The sequence below is a fragment of the Passer domesticus genome, chromosome 9 (assembly GCF_036417665.1).
Source record: "Passer domesticus isolate bPasDom1 chromosome 9, bPasDom1.hap1, whole genome shotgun sequence".
Taxonomy (NCBI): Eukaryota; Metazoa; Chordata; class Aves; order Passeriformes; family Passeridae; genus Passer; species Passer domesticus.
The window spans coordinates 45,712,124-45,735,983 of NC_087482.1; the positions used below are offsets into that span (position 1 = coordinate 45,712,124).

Consider the following 23,860-nt stretch of genomic DNA (forward strand, 5'->3'; position numbering starts at 1 on the left):
ACTGGTAAAACCACAAAGCAGAGATAAAACACATAAAACTGAGGCTCTGCATAATAAGCATATCTATTAGTTTCCCTTATCTTTAGGCTGCTCCCATTTGTCATGAGAAGCTTTGTGTGTCACTCATCCCTCCTTGTTCTACAAACGCTCTTTTCTCCCTCCCTTTTATCTCCCATCAGCATTGCAAGGTGGGAGCTCTGGAGGTGCTGCCAAAGTCCCCTTTGATTAAATAATCATCTCACCTTCAACCCCTTCCCAGGAGCAGTCAACCCGAGCTCCTGAGCTGCTGCTCTGCGGGGCCGGGGCTGAGGGTGAGGCAGCCCCAGCCAGGCCGGTCCCCTCGGGGCAGCCCTGGCACAGCAGCTGCTGCCCGTGCTGGGAATGCTGCAGGGCGCCCCTAATTACAGACAGGGCAATTAAACACGTGGGGGCCCCCTCTGTGTGCCACCGCCTGGGACAGGGACAGGGATGGGGATGGGGACAGGGATGGGGATGGGGACAGGGTCAGGGACAGCCCAGTGTCCAGGAACATTTGCAGGAGCGGGAGGCTCTGAAGGCTCCCCTGAGGTGGCTGCAGGACACCCTGAGGACAAGGCTGGGGACTTTGTGTCGTTCCCAGGGGTTCCCATCAGAAGTCCAGAGTGATGAGCGCTGGGTGGGAGGAGGAGAGCAAGGAGTGTTCTGAATAACCACCTCGGTGTGTGATGCTTCTCCCATCTCTGGATTTCCTGTATATTTAATTTCTGAGGGGATGCTGCTGCCTCTTCAGCTCCCCCACTCTGTATGTGCTGTCTCTGTGCCTTTTAATTGTGCTGAATCCTCTGAAGTGGTGGGAATTGTTCTGGTTTATCTGTTACATGTGTCCTCGGAAGAGACAGTTTTAAAAAAAGGGGGTAAAAGAGGCTTTTCTACCCTGTATATTCGCAGAGTACATTTTTAATCCCTGTGGTTTCTTTGGATAATCTCAGTACCTGTTCTCTAATTTGAAAATATTTTTTCACAACAAGCACAGCTGGGTACCACAAGCACAGGAATCGTTGTGTGCCCTCTGCAAAGTTATTTCAGACAATTGTAAAGTATGGTAAAAACAAGAAAATCCCGCCTTCCTCAATGTTTTTAAAAGTCAATAACTTCTACTAACCTGTGTTCTTATGGCTTCTGTTCTATGACTTACAGCTCAGTTAAACCCTAATTTATATCAGAATTATTTCAGTCCAAATCTGACCTGCACTCTAAAAAAATGAGCCAAAGGTGTGCCCTGTGTTAAGGCCCCTGAAATTCCCAGTCACTGAGGCTGTTGGAGGATCAAGCAGGGAATTTGTGTAGCTGCAGGGCAGAGGTCTCAGCTCACACATCTACACTGGTTAAAAAATCCGTGTAAAATGGGGGGGTGTATGTGAACTGCTGCAGCCTGGCCAGGCCTGTGGTGTGGAACATGTAAACTGGTTAAAATTGACTTTACAGTGGGTATTTATGCTTGAACTGCTGCAGGCTGGCCTGGCCCTATGTGCAACACATGCAGACTGGTCAGAAATGACTTTACAGTGGGTATTTGTGCATGAGGAGCTGCAGCTCCATCCTGGTGTGTAACTCATGGAAACTGGTTTAAATCCTTTTCCAGCAGGTGTTTCTGTGTGTGTGAGGATCTGCAGCACCACCCTGGTGTGTATCACGTGGAAATTGGTTCCAATCCCTTTCCAGTGGGTATTTCTGTGTGTGTGAGGCACTGCAGCCCTACCCATGGTGTGTAACAGGTTAAATCTCTCTCTCCAGTGGGTATTTCTGTGTGTGTGAGGATCTGCAGCCCCACCTTGGTGTATAACACACCCAGACTGGTTAAATCTCTCTCTCCAGTGGGTATTTCTGTGTGTGTGAGGTGCCACAGCCCCATCTTGGTGTGTAATTCATGGAAACTGGTTACAGTCCCTTTCCAGCGGGTATTTCTGTGTGTGTGATGATCTGCAGCCCTGCCCTGGTGTGTAATTCTTGGAAACTGGTTCCAATCCCTTTCCAGGGGGTATTTCTGTGTGTGTGAGGTGCCACAGCCCCACCTTGGTGTGTGACACATGGAAACTGGTTCCAACCCCTTTCCAGTGGGTATTTCTGTGTGTGTGAGGCGCTGCAGCCCTGCCCTGGTGTGTGACACACCCAGACTCGTTACAATCCCTCTCCAGCAGGTGTTTGTGTGTGTGTGAGGCGCTGCAGCCCTGCCCTGGTGTGTGACACACCCAGACTCGTTACAATCCCTCTCCAGCAGGTGTTTGTGTGTGTGTGAGGCGCCGCAGCCCTGCCCTGGTGTGTGACACACCCAGACTCGTTACAATCCCTCTCCAGCGGGTGTTTGTGTGTGTGTGAGGCACTGCAGCCCCACCTTGGTGTGTGACACACCCAGACTGGTTACAATCCCTCTCCAGCGGGTGTTTGTGTGTGTGTGAGGCGCCGCAGCCCCGTCCCCCGCGTAACCCCTCTCTGTTGTCCGCAGCTCTACATCCAAACCACCACGCTCACCATCTCCATGAACCTGAGCGCGTCGGTGGCGCTGGGGATGCTCTACATGCCCAAGGTTTACATCATCATCTTCCACCCCGAGCTCAACGTGCAGAAGCGCAAGCGCAGCTTCAAGGCGGTGGTGACGGCGGCCACCATGTCCTCGCGCCTGTCCCACAAGCCCAGCGACCGCCCCAACGGCGAGGCCAAGACCGAGCTCTGCGAGAACGTGGACCCCAACAGTGAGTAGGGGGCTCTGCAGCACCTCCCACCCCGGGCTCCACCTGCTTTGCTCCATCGCGGTTGGCAGCTCTCGTGGGGTTTTGGAATTCTCTGCTTTTGGCTCTGATTTTCGAGCCGCGCCGTGTGGTGGCGGTGCCTCAGGAAGGGTTTGGGAGATGTGAGGAACTCGTGCCCCCCCTGCTTTCCCTCTGAGGGTGAGGGAGCAGCACACCCCAGGGCACAGAACCCGGCAGCCCGGCAGGGACGGGTTCCCAGGCAAGCACCAAATTCATCAAGAGCTCTGCTAACCCCAGTTTTCATCCTGCTCCTTGCAAAGTTGCTTTGCAAAAATCTCACGGTCCCTGAAGATTCCCATTTAGGGATTTTATCTGGTCTTAATGCAAATCTTGCCACCGATTTAAAAGGAAAATAGATGGCAAAGACACTTCTAGTTTCCTTAATGTGCATAGCAGAGGATAGCACAGCACGAAATTACAGACTGAGGCCATCAAATCTGATTTGCATTTGAATCTGGAAGGAGCTGAGGAAGGAGACAGCTGCACAGCTCCGCAGCACACTGCAAAGGCTTGGGCACGTCTGCAGTTCTTGTGCAAAACCAGCTCTGAATGTGGAGAAATGCCCTCTCCCTGCCCCTGCTCCACTGATCCGTTAGCTGCTGGAATCCCTGCCACGTCTTGTCCTGTCAATGCTGCTGGAATTCCTGCTTTGTTAATACTGCTGGAATTCCTGCTTCGTTAATACTGCTGGAATTCCTGCTTCATTAATAGTGCTGGAATTCCTGCTTCATTAATAGTGCTGGAATTCCTGCCTCTAGTGCTGCTGGAATTCCTGCTTCATTGATACTGCTGGAATTCCTGCTTCATTAATGCTGCTGGAATTCCTGCTTCGTTAATGCTGCTGGAATTCCTGCCTCTAGTGCTGCTGGAATTCCTGCCTCTAGTGCTGCTGGAATTCCTGCCTGGAGCAGCAGCTCTGCTGTCAAAGCAGAGTGGGAGCAGGCAGCAGATCCCTGACACAGCACTTTTCCTCCCCCTGCTCACCCCTGCAGGATTTCTCTCTGTCTGATCATGGAGGTGTAAAAAATCCATTCCTGCTGGAAAAACTAAATTCATCCTTGGAAGCTGGACTGGGGTTCAGAACCATGGACAGAGCCATGGTCAGAACCATGGACAGAGCCATGGACAGAACCATGGACAGAGCCGTGGACAGAACCATGGACAGAGCTGTAGACAGAGCCATGGTCAGAACCATGGACAGAGCCATGGACAGAGCCATGAAATGGTTCTCACACATTAAGGACTGGGTGAGGCCTCTTGCAGCTGGACAGAGCCCTGAGTGCAGGAGGAAATAAATGGAATTCCTGCCCTGGGCTGTTCCCCAGGGACACTCAGGGCCCTCTCCAAGGCAAATTTCAGGAAGGGAAGAGAGGAAAAGAGAATTTGAATTCCAGCAGGGCCAGGGCAGGGGAGTGTGTTGCTGGTGCACTTCACTCATCACTGTTTGGGTCAACTAAGCTGAAATTAAAACACAAACCCCAAAATCTAAGAATTGCATGCCAAAACCTGACCAAAGAGAAACGCCCCCAAGCTGTGCTGCTGCAGTGCTCCCTGTGGGAAGCCCAGCCCAGGGCCCCTCCTGCTCTCATCTCATCCCCTGTGCTGCACCTTACTGCTGCTTTCGGACTGCTGAGAATATCCTTCCCTCCCACTGAAGAACAGACAGATTTTTCTTTGGGAAGGAAATATTTTTACTGGAAAGTAATAGTGCTCACCTAAGCCCCGTGTTTCTGGTCAAACACCCATTTTTAGTCCAGGGCTGTAGACCAGAGCAGGTTTTTAAGAGGCACAAGGGGCAGAGGCCCCTGCCTTGCCCAGATGTGCCACCTTTGCCCTGAGCCTCCACTGAGTGGGATTTTAAAGCTCATAAATGTGTTTGTTAGGAAATGTGCAATCTCTGAGTTTCTGGTTCATAAGCTTTTGCTTCTTTTTTATCACTTGTGAAATAGGTATTTTTAAAAACATTTTCATTATTTATATGGAATTCCATCTGTTCATAGTCTCAGCTGCTCGTTCATTCCCCAGGTCTGTGTGCTCATAACAATTATTAGAAAATCAAGTGATATAAACTTCTGCTGTACTTAAAAGTTTTGGGGTGCATTAGTCCCAGTGTAACTGCTGCAGTCACTGTCCTATGGCATTGGTTAGGTTATTGATCAGCCCCTGATCAGGCAGCGTTCAGGAGTGTTTATAACAGCAGTTCACCTGAACTCAGTTTCGTTCGTTAAAGTTTGAATATTCTGTTGAATAAAAGTTGCTTACAGTTCCATTTCTAGGTAGAAAAAAATGAAAATTTTATTAGTGAGCTTAAAAAAAAAGTCATAACATCCAAGCAAAAGTCCTCAAACTTAATTTCAGTGAAATATTGAGTATGGTATCCATACATAAAAATGGGTTTGATGTTTTTATAGAAGTTTCAATTTAAACATATTTTATACTGTGAATAGGAAATTTTGCAGAGTTTTACCAATCAGAAAGTAGGAAATATGAATTACAAATTGCCCTGGATGCATCTTGGAGCATTTTTTCTAAAAAATCTCAAATATCTTCTTTCAAAAGAAAACCAAAGGATGTTTTTCCAGTATTCCTTTGTGAAATTGGCTTTGCTGCCCTCAGATGGCCCCTGGTGGCCTCTGGCTGTGGGGCAGGGGCTGCCTGGCCCCCAGGCTCTGAGCAGGGGCAGGTTTGGTTGTTGGGGCTCAGGGGGCAGGGGATTCCTGCAGAGATCGAGGGCAGCAGTGCCCAGAGCGAGCTGAGGCTGGCCTGGCTCAGCTCTGGGCTCTGCCAGTACAGTGGGGGTTTGCACTTTGATTTTCTGCTCTGGCTGGCGGGGCTGCTGCTGTTGCTTGCTCAGTGCGGGTGCTGGAGGTGCCATTTGTGCTGGAAGTGTCCCATGGGTGTTCCCTCTGTCCCGAGGCAGGAGCACCAGCACAGGACCCGTGTACCTCCAAACACTGCAAATCTGGGGCTGGGCCCAATTCAGGGCCTGTCCTGCTCACAGTCAAACCACTGGCAGAATGTGGGTGGCTTTACAGAGAAACAGCCTTGAAAAAATCTCCAGGTTTTAGCAGATCTGTGGTAGAACAGAGAGCTGGGGCTGCCCTGGATCCCTGGCAGTGCCCAGGCCAGGCTGGGCACTGGGGCTGGGACAGCGGGAGGTGTCCCTGCCATGGCAGGGTGGCACTGGGTGGATTTAGGGTCCCTCCCAAGCCAGACCCTCTGTGGCAGTGGGCTGAAGGTGTGCACGTCAGGCTGAAGCTCTGTGACCTCCCGAGTGGCTTCCCAGGAGCAGGGGATGCCCATCCCGTGGGACCACTCACACAGCTCAGGGCAGGCTGCTGCAGCCTGGGCTCAGAGAAGGATGGGCAGAGCGCTTGGAGAGGGGCTGGGAGTGAGGGCAGAGGGAGGCTCCGATTGCCATGAGAGGAGAACCCCTGGCAGAGCAGTGACCTCCTGTCCCAGCGCCAGGGGAACGGGCTGGCTGTGTGAGGTGACCTGGCAATGTCCTCATGTCCCACTGCCTGGGCATGCCTGGCACAGCTGAGCAGGGCACAGCAGCAGGGCACAGCCGAGCAGGGCACAGCAGCAGGGCACAGCCGAGCAGGGCACAGCCGAGCAGGGCACAGCTGAGCAGGGCACAGCCGAGCTGCCCAGCCCACCCTGGGAGGGCTCTCCTGCCGAATGGGATGTGCTAAGGCCAAGCCTTGCGATCCTTTTAGGAGAACTCTGTTAATCCCTCCTGTCTGCCATCTGGCAGGTGCCTGCTGTCACTCTGCTGGGCACGGTTGGGACCAGCAGGACGTGGGGCACAGCAGCTCCCAGCCCTAGGACGAGTTTGCTGTGCTCTTGTGTGGCTGTGCTGCAGTTTCCCACTTTGGGAAGATGTTTCTGGTGGAGCAGGGGGAGAGCCCTGCTGGGCTGTCTCTGCAGTTTCTGCTGCAGGAGCAGGGCAGACTGGGAGAGAACCCCTGCCTGACTTCTGCTGAGATTTACATGAAATCCTCCCCCCTTGCTGAGGAAAGCACTCACATGGCTGCTGATGGTGCCAAGGAACCCTGGGGGGCTCTGGGGCTGAGGAGGGACAGGGGTGTGAAACTGCAGCCACAACATCCCGAGCTGGTCAGGGGAGAGGAAGGAAAATCTGCTGAGCCAGCCCTGCCGTGCTTGGAGGTACCTGAGCTCCCTGGCCCGGCTGCCTTGGGGCTCGTGTCCTGTGCTGGTGCCCCCCAACCCCAGAGGAGGGGCAGGGCTGGCAGGGCAGGCTCTGAGCGACCCTGGTGCCCACCTGTCCTACATTCAATGTATTTACTTTCCCTGTAGACTCTATACCACCAGTAAGAAAGAGTGTTCAAAAGTCTGTTACTTGGTACACTCTTCCACCTACTGTATAGCTTTTGCCTGCTTTCCAAAAAGGTAAGGAAAACCGAGCTTTTCTTATTTTATTCTCAAATGACGATGATGATTGTTATGACTATTTTTATTATATACACAATTATATGAGAAATGTTAGTGCAGCTGTGTTAAAAAAGATATCTAACTTAAAAATTGTTCACAAACCCGTTACCAAAAGCTGCCATGGGGGTTTGCCTGGGAAAGGGGAGACCCTGCCGTGGGTGGCACCAGCTCTGAGAGGTCTCCTCCTTCCCACCACAGGAGCTGCATCCCAGCAAAGCCTTTGAGGATGGAGATATTTGTTTAAAAACGAACAAACAAGTGATAAAAAGTGAATTCTGGCCCCCAGATCTGACAGCTGAGTCAGAGTCCTCCCCAGCAGCAGAGAGAGAACCTCAGCCCAGGGGTGGTCACCCCTCCCTGCTCCAGAGCTGCTCATGGCTCCAAAAGCTTTGAGAGCTGCTTTTCCAAACACCCCAGGGCAGCCCAGTGAGCACTGGCTTGGTGGAACCACGAGTGAACAATTTTTGAGGGCTGGCTTTTCCTGCGTGTTGTGGTGATCTGGTGATGTGTGAGCTCCTCTGGCATTTGTGGCTGCGTCAGCCAGGAATTCCTGAATTCCTGCTCTCCCAGGGGCACAGGGGGTCAGGGAGCCTTTGACAGTGGACAGGAATGATTGCCAACCATGAATAAGCATTTCTCAGGGTTCCCTGTGGCTCAGGGGGCTTTGCCCAGGTACAAAGCTTGTACCTGAGCTGGTTGTGTGCTGCTGAGCACCGAGGGCTGGAAAATCACTGTATTCACCCTCAGAACGTTTAGCTGGGCCCTGATAGGTGAGAACCTCTATCAGCAAAGGTTGGAATGTTGCTTCAATTGAGTCTCTGAGTCACAGGAGAAGAAATTACCAATATCTCTGGCTGGTGTAAATTGCCCCAGCTCCAGCATCAATTCAGTCCTCCCGAGAGCTCAAATTGGATTTTATTGTACTTGAATCAGGGCCATTATGCCAACTCCCAGCTCGGGCACAGGATGGGAGGCTGAAGCTCTCCCTGAACCCCGGGGTGACCCCGAGCATCCAAGGGCAGGGCTGGGCTGGGGAAATGGGACAAAGCAGCCAGGAGGACAAGGGGCCACTCAAAGCATTACTGCAAATGAAAGAGGAGAGGGAAAGGGCAGCTCTGTGAAGATGAAATTGCTCAAGGAAGGAGATGAGAAAGAAAGAGATGGAAGACACCTAAATCTCAGGAGAAATTGTTTTTTAAAGAATTTTTTTTTAAATGGCACAAAAATAATTAGGAACTCAGATTCTAAAATTAATTTATTTCCATGTAATAATTGAAATAATATAAGGAAATGCTGTCTGCAAAGGCACACAGATAACTCTCTCATCCAAGTCCTTTAGAAAGCAACTGGCCACCCAGATTCTGTAACCATATTTTAAAATTTGGCCCAGAAAAGCTTTGAAAATGCTTTTCATCCCAAAGCAGGGGTGCTGTGGGCTTGTGCTGCTCCTGCCGTGCTCCTCTGCTCCAGGGTGTTTTCCATCTCTGCCCCAGCCTTGCTGCTCCAGCTCCTGCAGCCCTGGCTGCTGCTGTGATTTGTTCTCCCAGGAATACAAAACAACAAGCAGCATGAAACAATGCAGTGTATTAAAAACAAAGCTGGCTAGCAGGGAAACATCAGCCTGCTTGTAAATTGACACTTGTTTTGCTGGCAAGGTGTTTGTAGTAGGAGTGAACAGAGCTGCGCCTGACGTGGCTGTATCAATTTCTGCTGGTGATGCACGGGGAGATGGCTTTGAGAGGCTCGGAATTGTTTCCTGGGAGTGACAAATAGGGCCTCTCTGCTCTTGAGGCTGATGGAAACACAGGGCTTGGAAAGCACGTGCTAGCTGTGAGGGAAGGAATGGTCCATCACTGAGCAAGGCAGCTGGGGCTGCAGGAGAGCCTGCAGCACTGGGCACTGCCCACCTGGGCTGGGGCTGGGGCTGCCAGGGCCCAGGGGCACCTCCCTGCCCTGGCCCTGGCCTCTGCTTTCCCCTGGGGTTCCTGTGGGTGTCCCAGGCTGGCCCCGGGCACTGCTTGGGGCAGGGAGGGCATCCCCAGCACGTCCTGCAGGCACGGGCATGGCCAGGGGCTGTGCCAGGCTGGGGGGCTGGGCATGGGCACCACGGAATGCTGATTGAGCCAGGGTTTGGGGGGTGATGGACACTGGCACCAGGCAGTGCTGATTGATCCAGGGTTTGGGGGGTGATGGACACTGGCACCACGGAGTGCTGATTGATCCAGGGTTTGGGGGGTGATGGACACTGGCACCACGGAGTGCCGATCCCAGGGTTTGGGGGGTGATGGACACTGGCACCATGGAATGCTGATTGATTCCAAGGTTTGGGGGGTGATGGACACTGGCACCACAGAGTGCTGGTTCCAGGGTTTGGGGGGTGATGGACACTGGCACCACAGAGTGCTGGTTCCAGGGTTTGGTTAGGCTGGCTGGACACTGGCACCACGGAGTGCCGATCCCAGTGGCATTGGGAGCCTGGGCACTGGAGGGCTGGCACAGCCCGTGCAGCAGCACGGCGGGTCCCTGCCTGCCGTGGGCACAGCTGCCCAGGAGAGGAGCAGAGCAGTGCTGCATTCCTGTCAGGATCTGTCCTGGCGTGGTCCAGACTGGCCGGGGCTGCTCTCGGAAGGGGAATGGCTCAGGTGCCCCCAGTGCCCCCAGTGCTCTCCTCCTGCTCACAGCCCAGGCTGCCCAGGCCAGGAGCAGCCCAATGGCAGCACCTGGGGACAGGCAGGTGGCCCTGGGGACAGTCTGCTCTTTGGAGGCTCTGGGTCCGAGCTGTGAGATGCTCTGTAGCTCATCAGCCTCCAGTGTGTGCTATGGAATAATTATTTGCTGGATTGAAGTGTCGTTTTTGTTTTAAATCTGGCCAGTTCCAGCCTGAGAAAATACTCCGTGTTTGACCTCACTTGAGGGATTTTCTGTTCAGTGGAGGCTGCTAAGAAATGAGAATTTGCACTCAAAATTGATAACTGAAAGACTTTGACAGCCCTTCACTGCATCTATTTTGCTTCTGGAACGGCTGACTGGAAAACTAAACATCACCAATTCCTTCCAATGGTGATGTGCTTCTTTTAAAAGTATTGCAGGGAGGTGCAGCCTGGCCCTGGGCACTGCCAGGATCCAGGGGCAGCCCCAGCTGCTCTGGGTACCTGTGCCAGGGCTGCCCACCCTGCCAGGGAACAATTCCTCACTCCCAGTATCCCATCCAGCCCTGCCCTCTGGCACTGGGAGCCTTTCCCTGGGTCCTGTCCCTCCATCCTTGTCCCCAGCCCCTCTCCTGGAGCCCCTTCAGGCCCTGGAAGGGCTCTGAGCTCTCCCTGGAGCTTCTCCTGTCCAGGTGAGCCCCCCCAGCTCCCCAGCCTGGCTGCAGAGGGGCTCCAGCCCTGACAGAACATTGCCTCCTGCCTGAACATCTGGGGATCATGTTACATGCTTTTTTACATCTAAAAATAATTACTCTTGATGGTACATTCATGTAATTGCCAGCTCCCACATTAATTATCTGCAGACTGTCTCACACCTTTCATGACTTTACCCAATACAAGATTGTAACGTGCAGGGAAGTGTCAGACTGTTTCCTTTTTTAAAAATTGAAATTCTGAGGGCACTTAAACCATCACCTTCTTGTCTGATGTGTGAATAAAAACACACTCATGGCTAGAAGTGCCTGGGATATTAAAAGGTGGATGTCTGGGAGCGCACACAAGGACTAGTTGTGCCTAAGTATTCATTGTTCATTCCACATCTTCTGTCCTCTTATGTGGTCTTTTTTCCCTGGGAAATCCTGGTGAGGAGTGAGCAGACACAGCTGCACCTCACACACCAGACCCTCTCACTTTTTTGCTTAACAAACTCTCAGTAGCTCTGAGTTCTCCCTTTGACTAATTTATCACTCCTTACATCCTCCGAGGGAGACTCTCAAATCTATAAATTGTAATATCAGGACAGCCCCAGCTTTTGGCTCTCCTGTCCCCCATGTGTTCAGAGTGCCTCCCTTTCTCCCAGGCAGGGCAAATGTCAGGGCTCAGCCCGAGCTCCTGCAGGGCTCTGTCCCTCCCCTCCCTGCTGGGGAGTGCTCCAGGGCAGGAGCTGGGAGCAGGTCAGAGCCCAGAGCCTCTCCTCCACCCCCTGAACCCCGACACCACTGCAGTCCAGGCTTTGGGGGCAGCTCCCGGCTGCACGGAGCTCCCAGCAGCAGAACCAGTGCCTGGAAGGGCCTTTTCTGTTCATAAATCTACTGAAAATTTGGCAAGTGAGTTCAAAAGGAAATTCTAATAATGATGGGGTAAAAGGGAGAACAAACCTCAAGCGATATTGCAGCAAAATTAATTTCTCAAACACACAAATGCAGGCAGTTTTTGGTGGGCAGGATTGCGAGTATGGAGAAAGCTGCTCAGGTGTGCAAGAACAGCAAAAAATTTCAGTTCCTGCCCCATTGTGTGCCTTGGTGAGGCTGTGCAAGCCTTGGTGTGTTTGTCACCTTGTGGGGAGCAGGGCAAACCCCCGCAGCTCTGGGAAGGGAGGGAGCAGCCAGAGAGAGAGCTCCAGGAGCCACTGGAGTGAGGAGCTGTGCCTGGGCTGCCACGGAGTGCCAACACAGTGTGTCTGTGCAGGGACTGCCCTGCTTTGGCTCTCAGGAGCAGCAGCACACCCAAGGCAGCAGAAGCTGGGGCTCTGGGGGCTCCTCTCACAGCGCTGCTGTCACAGCCAGCCCCTCTGCACAGCATCACTGGGATTTGTTCCTCTGTGGGGCTTCAGGGCAGCAAATGGAAATGTGAATTTCCATTTCCACACCCAGAGAGCTGTGGCGTTCACTAGAGGAGAGCATCCTTTGGCCTTCCAGAGAGGTTTCTGACTTTGGGCTGAGGTTGTCTGGGCTCTGACAGCAGGGAGCAAAGGCAGGGGTTCTTTTCCAGCCAGAGAGGAAATGAAAAAGCAAGGAAGGGAGTTAGCCAAACACAAGAGAATGCCCGTGAAGCACGCCATGGGGACAGGGAGGAGGGAAGGAAGGCAGCCCAGGCCCGGGGTGAGAGGTTTGGCTGAGTTCCCTCAGTGACCCAGAGCTGGGAGCAGTCTGGCCCTGCACCCACCGAGGTGCCTGTTCTTGCTGCTCGGGGGAAAAGAAACAGGAAAGATAAAGTTGCCATAGTTACACCACTTGTCATGATGCTTATCATGTCCCTGGATAAAGAGCCCTGCATTAAATCTGGCTCTTATTAATATCAGCTGTTAAACATTTCCAGGGTATTTGAAATCAAGACTTTCTGCTAAAAATTAAATGTTGATTGCAGCAAAACCGGGCAGTTTAACGGCGCGGCTCAGTGTAATTTTGTCAGACACTGTGTAACAGTTGTACACCAGGAATACATTTCCCAATGAACTGAGTCTCTCTGCGCCTCGTGAACATTCTTGATTTTCCTGTTAAGATGTTTGTTCCTGGCAGCTCTTTGCCAAGGAGCTGGAGCAGGCCAGCTGGCAGGCAGGGAGAGGAGTTCCTGGGGTGAGGAAGAAAGCACTGCTGTGATTGCTGTGTAACACGGAGGGGCTGGCAGAGCTGAAGGGAAGCTTCAGGGTGGGCTAGCTGTGGCCTCCTGTGCCTGGAGGGGCTGGCGAGGGAGCTGGACAGAGAGTGTTCCCAGGGCTGAGGGACAGGATGGGACAGGATGGGACAGGACAGGAGAGAACGGGACAGGACGGGACAGGACAGGAGAGAACGGGACAGGACAGGACGGGACGGGGCAGGACAGGACAGGACAGGACAGGACAGGGGGAATGGCTCCCCACTGCCGGAGGGCAGGGCGAGCTGGGACACTGGGAAGGAATTGTTCCCTGGCAGGGGGAAGGAGCCCACAACACCTCCCAGGAGGGCAGCAGAAACAAGGGAGATGTGCTGGAACAGGTCACAGCCATGCTGGGAGGGCAGGGCAGCCACGGAGCCCTGGCTGTGCCCAGGGCTGGGGACAGGGCGCTGGGGACACCCTGGAAGCAGTTCAGCACCACAGTCAGGAGGCAGAGGTGAATTGTTTGCCAGCAGCTCTGACTCCTGGCCTCCTCGGGGATGTTTCAGCCATCACTCAGGTCATAATTTTAATTATGTTTCATGCAAACTGTTTTCACACTTGGCTCTAACAGCTCTCTGCAGAGCCTGGCTTTCCAGGTAAGATAACCAAAGTGCTGTTAATGACTTTGTTTTAAGCAGGTGAAAATAATTTGCTTCCATTTGTTATCTTTGCAGTCCACAGCACTCACACAGCAGCAGTAGAAATGGAGTTGGAATTAGCAGGTTTTCTGTACCGCTGGCTCCAATTAAGGAATATGAGTTGGGTTTGTTTCTTCCCTGCCATAATCTCATAAACACTTGAAAAGACATTTCCTAAGATCCTGTGCACCTTTCCAGCTCCTCGTGGTGCAGGTGAGGCTCTGGGGAGGGGCTGGTGTGAGGGTTGTGCAGTGACTCCGTTGTGCCTGGCTCCATCCCCACGTCCTCCTCCACGGGGAGCAGGATTTCTGTCCCCACACCCCTGTGGGACACAGCACAGCTCTGCCTGTGCTCCTCTGCAGTCCCTCTCTGCTCAGTCTTCCTGCTGTGCGTCCCTGATCCTGACGGGGCAGATCTCTCAAGCCTCCCTGACACAGTTCTTATCTGCCAAGCAGACAAGGGGGAGATGGGAGAGATGCAGCCAGACAGGAGATAGGGATCCAGCCAAAGGTGCCCGAGATGATGTTCTTCAGCAGTGCTTTGTTGATTTTCGCTTTTATTTGGAAGGGTACAACTAATCCTTCTCTATCAGTTTTATTTCCTGACTCAAAATCTCAATCCCATAGTTCTGCCTCTGGCAAAGCCCTGCAGGTTTTTCAGGCCATGAGCAGCCTGGCTCTGTTCTGTGACTCAGCGTCCCTTTTATGTTGGTGGCCCAGGTGGGGAGGTTCATCTCTGCCCCCTGGGAGCCCCTCGAGGCTGGAGGAGCTGATCCCTGATTCCCAGGGGCTGGAGCAGGGTCAGTCACGGCAGGCACTGCAGATTGTCCCTGCAGGCAGCAGGAGCAGCTCGTGGAGGTGGCACTGGAGCAGCCCAGGCAGGGATGGCAACGTGCTGTGCTCGTGTGGCAGAGCTGGCACTGGCCCTGCTGAGGGCTCCCACGTGGCAGTGCCACCTCTGGCCAGGGACAGACGGGAGCACTGCACAGCACTGCACACACACAGGGACAGGCCAGCGTGTCCCATCCCTGGCCACAGCTCTGGGGATCACTGCAGGTTCACCTCTGTCCTTCCGAGGAGCAGGTTCAGCCCTTGCTGGGGATGCCACCTGCCAGGGGCCGTGGCAGTGTGGTGACATTCCTCAGGGATGTGTTCTGCCCAGGAAGGGCAGCTGCCCCCAGCTCTGAGCTTCCTGCCAGGGCTGGAACACCACGACAAACCCAAAGTGCTCCCGTGTCCAAGAGGGAAATTGTTTCAGAGGCATCAGAAGAAGTCAGGAACTTTCTGGTTTGTACTTTCATGTAAATTCTCAGGGCTGGCAGCACTGGCATCCCCAGGTGCTGCCTTGCCCTCGTCTCAAGCTGAGTTCAGTGGGATCTCAGTGGGTTGCAATCCCTCTCCAGGCTGGAGAGCTGGAGTTAACTGCACTCTCCTGAAAATAGGAACTGCACATCTTGTGCTGTGCTCCACAGGATTTTTTCTTGCTTGTCTTTGTAGACAGCTGGAGTTTGCTGTCCACAGAGCAGTGTCAGGGGTGTAATGGTCACCCTGTGGCATGAGGACAGCTTTCCAGCACAGCAGCTCTGTCTGTGCCCCTGTGCCAGAGCTCTGTGCGTGAGCCCAGGTCCATTATTTGTCTGTTCACACAGGAAAACATGCCCAGCTTTCCAACAGTCCTTTCCTCCTTCTTGCCCCTTTCCAGAGGTGCCCTGTGCACAGGGACTGCAAGAATAACCTCGACATCATCCTGGGGGATGGCACGAGGAGCTTGCCAAGCTTTCTGGGGTTCCCTGGGGAATGATCAGGAATTATTCCTCTGGAAACCAAGTCAGTGCAGGCGTGGGTCTGGTGGAGCTGCTGTCCCTGTGGGGTCTGAGCTCAGGGTTCCTTCCCCCTGTGGACAGAGGAGCTCACCAGCAGGCTGGGCTCAGTCCAGCACGTTTGCAGGACACCAAAGCCAACATTTACTCAAAGCCTCCCACGCTGTCTTAAGCTCTGAGAGGGTCAGATCGTTGCCACTCTGACCTGAATTGATGCTATTATTATGCCATTATCTTACCCAAGGAGTGCTTTTATTACTCTTCCTCTCGGATGCATTCCCAGCTCTCACACTGGAGCCAAACCTGAGGAATTAAAACCACACACCCCAGGAGCTGCTGCTGCCTGAGAGCTTCCGAGGCTCAAGCAGACTTGTGTAAGAAAAGCCTTCCTCAAACCCAGTGCCCTGGGGAGCTGGCGAGGTCGGCTCTTCCCTCCATTAAATCCTTCTGGAGCTTCAAGCACTGCTCATTAAGGAACCCGGATACTGAATATTTGTACTTGCTCCTCGTCCCCCCTGCTCCGTGGGGCTCTGGCAGTCCCCTGGGCTCAGGTCACTCCAGGGTGCTGTCACTCATCTCTGGGCTCTGCAGGCTCCGTGACAGGCAGGGAAATAGCTGTGCCTGAAAGGGACGATGACAAGGGAGCCCTAGAGGTCAAACGGAGCCCTGGACAGAATGTGAGGAGCTGAGGAGTGGAATCTGTGTGAAATGGGACACAGGAGAGGGCTCCTCGGGTGCAAATACACCTGCAGCCTCTGCCCAGCCCTGCTCTGAGCATGGCATTGCACGCAATGCACAAACATCATTATTCCAACGGGCTGAAGCACGGTGCCATTGCTAATTGCACTCTGAGCACCCGAGGTGAGGCAGGCACGCCCAGGCTGGGCAGAGTGTGCAGGGCAGGGTGCTCTGCTCCTGCTGCTGCCCTGACAGTCCCAGCCAGCTGTGGGGTGTCCAGAGGTTCCTCAGGACGACCCACCAGTTATCCTGCTGGAGAAGCCAAGGGGCACGTCCACCAGAAGGGATGGAGGGCTGGGCAGGGAGCATTTCTCACAGGACAAGACAAAACGGCCTGGAGATGCACGAGGGGAGGTTTAGGTTGGATCTTAGAGAAAATCTCTTCCCTGAAAGGGCTGTCCAGGCCTGGCACAGCTGCCCAGGGCAGGGCTGGAGTCCCCATCCCTGGGGGATTTCAGAGCCCTGTGGATGTGGCACTTGGGGACGTGGGGCACTGCTGGGGGAAGGGTTGCACTCGATGGTCTTGGAGGACTTTTCCAGCAATTCCCTGACTCTCTGATGGTATCACCTGAGCACTGTGGCACCTGAGCACTGTGGCACCTGAGCCTGTGCTGTGGCTGGCACATCCAGCCCGTCACCAGCTGCCACCTCAGCGCTTGTGTCCCAGAAAATCTGCAGTCAGGAACAGCAGGAATGTTTTCAGCACCCTGCCCTGCCTGGTGCTGTCTGGGATGTGCTGGGGAATGTCCCACACCCAGAATGCCACTGCTGTTCCTGCTGTGCTGCTGCACCAGGAGAGGCAGGGGAGCCTACAGCTGAGGACAGAATTTGTGGGAGAAGGCTGCAAAGCAATTAGGGAGGAACACACTTCTCCTAATGCTGTATTTGTTATTTAATTTACTTGCATTCTGTTATTCAAACAGGGCGTTCCATTGCTCCTGTGTATGAAAGCCACAGGGCCAGGCTGGAGGGAAATGGCTTTGTGCACTGAGACCCGATAAGGTGCCAGAGCACTGTGGCAGCACAACAAGAGAGATGTCAAAATGTGAAAGAACAATCCATTTACATTTAGATACCAAATTTAAAATTATTTTCTCCAAGCTTCATTCCATTTGTTGGGGTTTGGGCAAGCATGTAGAATCATTTAGGCCTGTTGCTTTCATCTCTCTCTCATCTAAATTCCCCAATTGAAAGGCAGCAGAGCATGGGGATAGCTCTGTCTTTCTGGCAGAGATCGAGGAAAAGCCACGGAGCTCCATTTTGCTTTTAGATGGACTGGAAGTAGGATTTAATAATCAGCCTCTGCTCTGCCTGGCACAAATGATATGGGTTGCTAAGCCAGAATTAAGGAAATGAAAGAGAGGAGCTGAGAATTATCTGCCCCAGTGACTGCAGAGGGAATCAGAGCAGGAGCTCCAGGCTCGGAGCCATCCCCATGTCCGTCCCTGCTCCAGCTGGGAATGCTGAGATGATGTTTCATGTGTTTGATAGCTTGAGATGCCTGGGGGCTGCAATAAAATTCATTTCTTGCACTGTAAATCTTTGCTCTTTAAGCATGGAAGAGGTTACAAATGTGCATAAAATTGAAGTGCAAGTGATTACATCTCGCTCTGAGTCAGTATTGACAGCTCTGCCTTGCTCTGGGGGGCTGTGGGAGCTCCTTTCTTTGTGACCTGTGCCCAAGGTAATGAAAACCACTCAAGTGATGAAACTCCTGAGTCCAAAGAGGATTTTTGGCCTCTGTGTGTTTGTTTTTGAGGTGGTGCTGGCACGGAGGTGCAGCTGCTCCCCATGCTGGTGCTCAGGCTGGCAGAGGCTGGGTGCTGTGGACAGGAGTGCATTCCTGGGCTCTGGGGAGCCTTGTTGCTGCTTGGTGCCAGTCAGCTGCAGGGCTGTCCCTGTGAGGGTGGCGGCTGCAAGGGCACCTCTGCCAGGCAGCCGTGGCACAGCAAGGGGCACCTGGGCACTGCCCCTCCTCAGCTGTGCCGGGGACATTCAGTCGGGAATCAGGAACACTTCACTGGAAGAGTGGCCAGGCCCCCAGGAGGTGGAGTGCCCGTCCCTGGGGGGCTCCAAAAGCGAGCCCGGGTGCCCTGAGTGCCAGGGGTGGTGGCTGTCCCTCAGTGCCAGCTGTGGTGGCTGTGCTGGTGGTAGCTGTGTGGCTGTCCCTGTGTCCCTCAGTGCCAGCTGTGTGGCTGTGCTGGTGCCAGCTGTGTGGCTGTCCGTGTGTCCCTCAGTGCCAGCTGTGGTGGCTGTGCTGGTGCCAGCTGTGGTGGCTGTCCCTGTGTCCCTCAGTGCCAGCTGTGTGGCTGTCCCTGTGTCCCTCAGTGCCAGCTGTGTGGCTGTGCTGGTGTCACTGAAGGTCGGACTCGCTGATCTCAGGCTTTTCCAGCCCCTGTGGCTCTGTGGGGTCCCTGTGCCTTGTCAAGGACCTGTGCCCAGGTCCTGCCTGTGCCCGCCTGTGTCCCGCAGCTGTCCCTCCTCCTCGTTCCTTCCATTGGCATGGTCACTCGTCACCAGTAATTAGCGGGAAATTAGCAGGAAAGGGCGCTGGTCTCTAACTGTGACAGGAAACCTCTTCTTAAGGCGCTAAAGGCTCTTTAGAAAGCTCTCCTTCATTCCCAAGGAAGTTCCACGGTGCAAATGCCTCGGGAGCAGCTTTATTTGCAAGCAGGCAAATAAATAAATAAATTAAATTAAATTAAATAAATAAATAAATAATAGGCAGGAGCCGGGATTTCTCCTTGCTGCCCCGCTCTGGGGAGCTGACCCCGAGGGCGAGCCCTGGGAATTGCCGGGGGATGTCCCAGCAGCGCAGGTTGCTCCCGGCTCGCCGCCGGCCCGTCCAGCCCAGCGGCCACCGAGGCTGACATAATTGGGTGTGTGTTAATTAACATGTGTGTGCTGCTTGCGGGAGGCCGGTCTGTGCTCGCAGCCGGAGCCGTCACCCTCCGCGGAGCAGCAGCGGAGCGTGTGAGGTCTGTACCTGCCGAGGGAGGAGCGGGATGCTCTCTGCTGCATCCGAGCAGGGCAACGCTGCTGCTTCATTATCTCCGCCGTTTTCATGGGAATTCATTGCTTTGAGGAAATCCGGTCCATACCTGGCGCTAATTGCCGGCGGTAATGATGAGCTGTGGCTCGGGAGAGGTTGATCAGCGAGGCAGGCTGTGTCTGCCCTGAGCTGCCCGGGCCTGGAACGCGGCTGCAAGTTGCACAGAGCTGCACTCGCTGGGTTAGTGCAGGGCAGAGCGGGGAAATGCAGCGGAGCCGTCAGGGACGTGATCCCCTGGCCTGGCAGCCCTTAAACAAGGAAGATTGTCTTTCCTCTCTGAAAACAACCCCGCGGCTTTTATTGATCATTTTATCTGAATTATGGATGATGCTTTTGTCAACGCCATTATCCCGGTGAGGCAGGGCCGTGCCAAGGGCTGTGTCACTGCCTCAGAGCCCCTCCAGGGATCCACAGCGCTCCTTGGCTCCATCCCTTTGGCACCTTTGGTGGTTCCTGGTCCTGTTGGAAGTGAGAAAGGAGTACTGGGGCTGCACTGCTGAGAAAACTCGTCAGCAGGATGACTGCTTTTGCTGGGAGCCCCAGTAATGCCCAGGGACACTGGAGGGGTGCCACAGTCTGAACTCACAGGGGAGCATCTAAATCTGTCATAGACACGCTGCTGCTCCTCGAAATTGGAGCATGTAATGGCTAAAGCTGAAGTACATCACAAAATAATGCATGGAATTACTTTGCGACCTGTTCCGTGATGACATTTTTTTCCCAGGCTCATTTTACCCTTCTTCAGCGTTTAATAGCGTTCCCCAGTTTATTGGATATTTGTGGTGTAGCCTTGAAGGATAATGAGTTTTATCCTGGCAGATGTTGGACACCTTGTGTGCCGGAGAAGTTAATGGGAGCTGAAGATGATCAGCCCTTTGTGGGATCAGTGCTTGATTGAACAGGCAGCACTGACTCCTGCCTGGGGCACGAGCAAAGAGGGCTGCAGAGAAGATTGCAACGGGCTGCAGCTCCACTGGCAGAGGTGCAGGGAGTGCTCAGGGCTGGCAGAGATGCAGGGGATGCTCAGGGCTGGCAGAGATGCAGGGGATGCAGGGGATGCTCAGGGCTGGCAGAGATGCAGGGGTGCTCAGGGCTGGCAGAGATGCAGGGGGTGCAGGGGAGACACACAGAGCCCTGAGGGAGCCGTGTCCTGTCTGGGTCTGGTTTTGCCGAGGGGCTGAGAGGAGCCTCAGGAGACCCAAACCCAATGAAGTTTGAAAAGCACAACTGCAGAACAAATCCAATTGTTGTTCTCGCCTCTCCTTCCAGTGTCTCTTAAGTCTTCCTGGGAAAGTTTTAAAATGAAACACACAACATTAAAAACATCCAAAGTGTGAGTGGAGTCTCCCCACCTTAGCAGGATGGAAATATTCAGCAAACTGCTTAAGTTGTGCCAAATTCTCCCAAAGACTGTGGGATTTAGACTTCAGTGGTTTAGCAAACTGGGATAACTGGAAATCCAGGCTCTTTTTTTGGTCTCTGCAGAGTGTAGGTTGGATCTCAGGGAAAGGTTCATCCCCAGAGGGTGCTGGCACTGCCCAGGGCATGGGCACAGCCCCAGAGCTCCAGGAGCTTTGGGCAGCACTGCCAGGGATGCCCAGGGTGGGATTTGGGGTGTGTGCGGGGCAGGGGCCGGGCTGGGTGATCCTCGGGGGTCCCTTCCAGCTCAGGATATTCCACAATTCTGTGTCCTGGATCTGTCAGTGTTGCCAGAGTACTGCAGAACATTTTGCTTTGTGTTCAGCTGCAAATATTTGCAGTTTTTCCTGAAGGGAGCGTGTAGCAGTGCTCATAATGTTCTGACTGGTTTGATTTCCTTCTGTTTGCAAACAGATTGGATTTGAAGGTCATAATTAGGAAAGCTGGTACCTTCATCCCCATATTGAAAAATTCTCAGAAGTCATAAAACTTGAATAAGAATCACTTTATCCATGAGAAAAGCCAAGTTCAGCCCAGGAGATTTAAGAAGTTGGAGGAAATGTCACTGTTTTTGTAAAAAAGAAATCTTAATAGGATCTGGTTGTGGTGCCTCAGCAGCACAGTCACCCAGACTGCGGGAGCCTGACAAAATCAATCCCTGCTAATTCTGTTTGTAGCCAGAGCTGGAGCTGGAGCTCGGCCTGGCCTAGGAGCCGCCTGCCCGGAGTCGTGTGGGTGGGAGCGGGGTCGGGAGCCACCGGCTGTCCCCATTCCTGGCGTGTTCCCATTCCTGGCGTGTCCCAATTCCTGGTGTGTCCCCATTCCCAGCACATCTCCATCCCTGGTGTGTCCCTATCCCGGGCACGTCCTCATCCTGAGCACATCCCCATTCCTGGCGTGTCCCCATTCCTGGTGTGTCCCCATTCCTGGTGTGTCCCCATTCCTGGCGTGTCCCCATTCCTGGTGTGTCCCCATTCCCAGCACATCCCCATTCCTGGTGTGTCCCCATTCCTGGTGTGTCCCCCATCTTGGGCACGTCCCTGTCCCAGGCATGTCCCCATTCCTGGTGTGTCCCCATCCCTGGTGTGTCCCCATTCCCGGTGCCCCCAGAGCAGTGCCAGCCCCCCCCAAGGGCTCATCCATGGGCTCTGACTCCTGTCTGCTTCTCTTGCAGGCCCTGCTGCAAAAAAGAAGTACGTGAGCTACAACAACCTGGTGATCTAGGCCCAGCTGCCGTGGGCCACGAGCCCACCCGCCTGGCTGAGCTCCCCGCACGGGCTCCGGGGCACCGGGCACAGGGAGGCGAGAAGAGCCCCGGCTCCAGGCCGCTCCCGGGATCTCCTCCATCGCTGCCGCTCCGCACGGCGCTGGCCTGGCCTCAGGCCTCAGGGCTGCCGTGGCCTTGGGCCCGCCGTGGCCTTGGAGCTGCCGTGGCCTTGGAGCCACCATGGCCTTGGGGCCTCTCCAGCCTTGGGACCACCATGGCCTTAGGGCTGCCGTGGCCTTGGAGCCTCTCCGGCCTTGGGGCTGCTCCAGCCTTGGGGCCTCTCCAGCCTTGGGACTGCTCTGGCCTTGGAGCTGCCATGGCCTTGGAGCTGCCATGGCCTTGGGGCCTCTCCAGCCTTGGGGCCTCCATGGCCTTGGGGCCGCCCTGGCCTTGGGGCCGGCCTGGCCTTGGGACCACCGTGGCCTTGGGGCCGGCCTGGCCTTGGGGCCTCCATGGCCTTGGGGCCTCCATGGCCTTGGGGCCATCCTTGGCCTTGGGGCCGCCATGGCCGCGCCTCAGGAGCGGCTCCCTGGGCTGGCCGCGCTCGGCTGCTCTGGACTCTAAGGGGCTAATTCTGTCTTTCTATGTACTTCCAGACTGCAAGTTTTTGAACTCTCTGTACAGTTTGTGAGGATTTTTTGCATATTGCCATCCATGTTGTTCCGAGGTCACTGTTTGTTTTTTGGATGCACAGTTTCATTGAGGCCCTGTGCTCTCGGCACCTCTCAAACCACCCGACAACTGAGGATCTGAGACCTGTGTACATGACTTGTATTATTATTCTTGTATCACTGCAATCCATATACCTTATTTTTTTTAACTAAACAAACAAAAAAAAAGAATTTAAAGACCAAAAACTGTGCTGGCGAAGTTTGTCCCCCCCTTCACACCTCCGATGGGCTGCAGAGGAAGCAGGAAGGATTTTTGCTGAGTTTTAGTAGAGGTCTTGATCTTTGGAATGCATGCCAGTAATGTATTTTATGGTACATGTTAATAATTTATGTTTGATATTTGTATTTGTGTTCTACTTTGTTCTTTTCTTTAAGGTATATGACTATTTTGCAATAATTTCAATGATTCTTAGGATATTTGGAGGAAAGATTATGGCTTTTACATGTCTTGAGGTTTTTCTTTGTTGATGCCCCACCATGATTGACCAGTGTGATAAGGACTTACAGAAGCATGTATGTTTTCTACTGTTTGTAATAAGTAATTTCGTTAATCTTGCTGCTTATGTGCCAATTTAGTGAAACCAATCTTTGCCGCAACCTCCTCCCTCCCTCTCCATTCTCTCGATCCTGTGATATTATCCAAGAATGTATCAATAAAGGATTTTGGTTAACTTTTTTTTATTTACTCCAATAAATATATTTTTTCAGTTGTTCCCTCCCCCTTCCCCCTCGTGACTTAACATTTATTTCACGACACTGTCAGACATCCAAAGAGCCGGCACAGAGGGGCTTGTGCACGAGGAGCAGGTCTGGAGAGAGTCCTGGGGAGCTGGCAGCTGATTGCAGGGGGAGAAGTGCTTGGAAGGGGCTGGTAAAGTCTGTAACCACGCCAAAGCCAAGCTGGAGCCCCACAGTGCCAGCCTGCTGCCCGTGTTTGACATCCCCGCTCTGCTGTCACTGCTGAGACTCCTGATGCCTTTGAAGGACACTACGTTCAACAGCACGCCAGAAGGTAATTACCTGAGCAATTAATCAGAGTCAACCTGGCAGGCACAGGCTGGGTGAGCTGGGGCAGGAGAAGGGAAAAGCTGAGGCAAGAGGTGAGAGGAAACTCATTCCCTCTGCAGCACAGCACCTGCAGCACCTTCGGCATGGCAACCACGGCTCGGCTGCCGACGGAGCCTGGGGAAGGCATTTAGCCTCCCATTTTCTGCAGACAACTTGATCAATTATCCTGATGAAGTTAATCAGCATCAGGAGGAGCTGTGACAGCTGCGGCGGGCGCGGGGAGGTGAAGAGCTGGGTGTCACAGCCTGCCTGTCGGCACGGCCAAGGCTTGGGGCACCTTCTGCACCAGGCATGGACTGCAGCTGACTCCAGATGGAACTGCACCCAGGTAAAGGCTTTCTTAGCAACAAACTAATTACCAGCCAGCTAATAATGCAGGCAGA

General features: G+C 53.7%; 1 protein-coding gene across 5 annotated transcripts in view; it reads left to right on the top strand.

Moving 5' to 3' along the window:
- The window catches only part of GRM7 (glutamate metabotropic receptor 7), a 194,176-nt gene extending 171,091 nt beyond the window's left edge, over positions 1–23,085 (top strand). For 3 of the 5 annotated variants that reach the window (XM_064433162.1, XM_064433160.1, XM_064433157.1), the window contains 3 exons: positions 2,483–2,729; positions 7,107–7,199; positions 21,646–23,085. In XM_064433162.1, coding sequence (XP_064289232.1) covers positions 2,483–2,729; positions 7,107–7,177 — 318 coding nt within the window. In that variant the 3' untranslated portion in view covers positions 7,178–7,199; positions 21,646–23,085. The remainder of the gene's footprint in view (positions 1–2,482; positions 2,730–7,106; positions 7,200–21,645) is intronic. The other 2 variants (XM_064433158.1, XM_064433159.1) reach the window with 2 other exon arrangements.
- Positions 23,086–23,860: the final 775 nt, after the last annotated feature.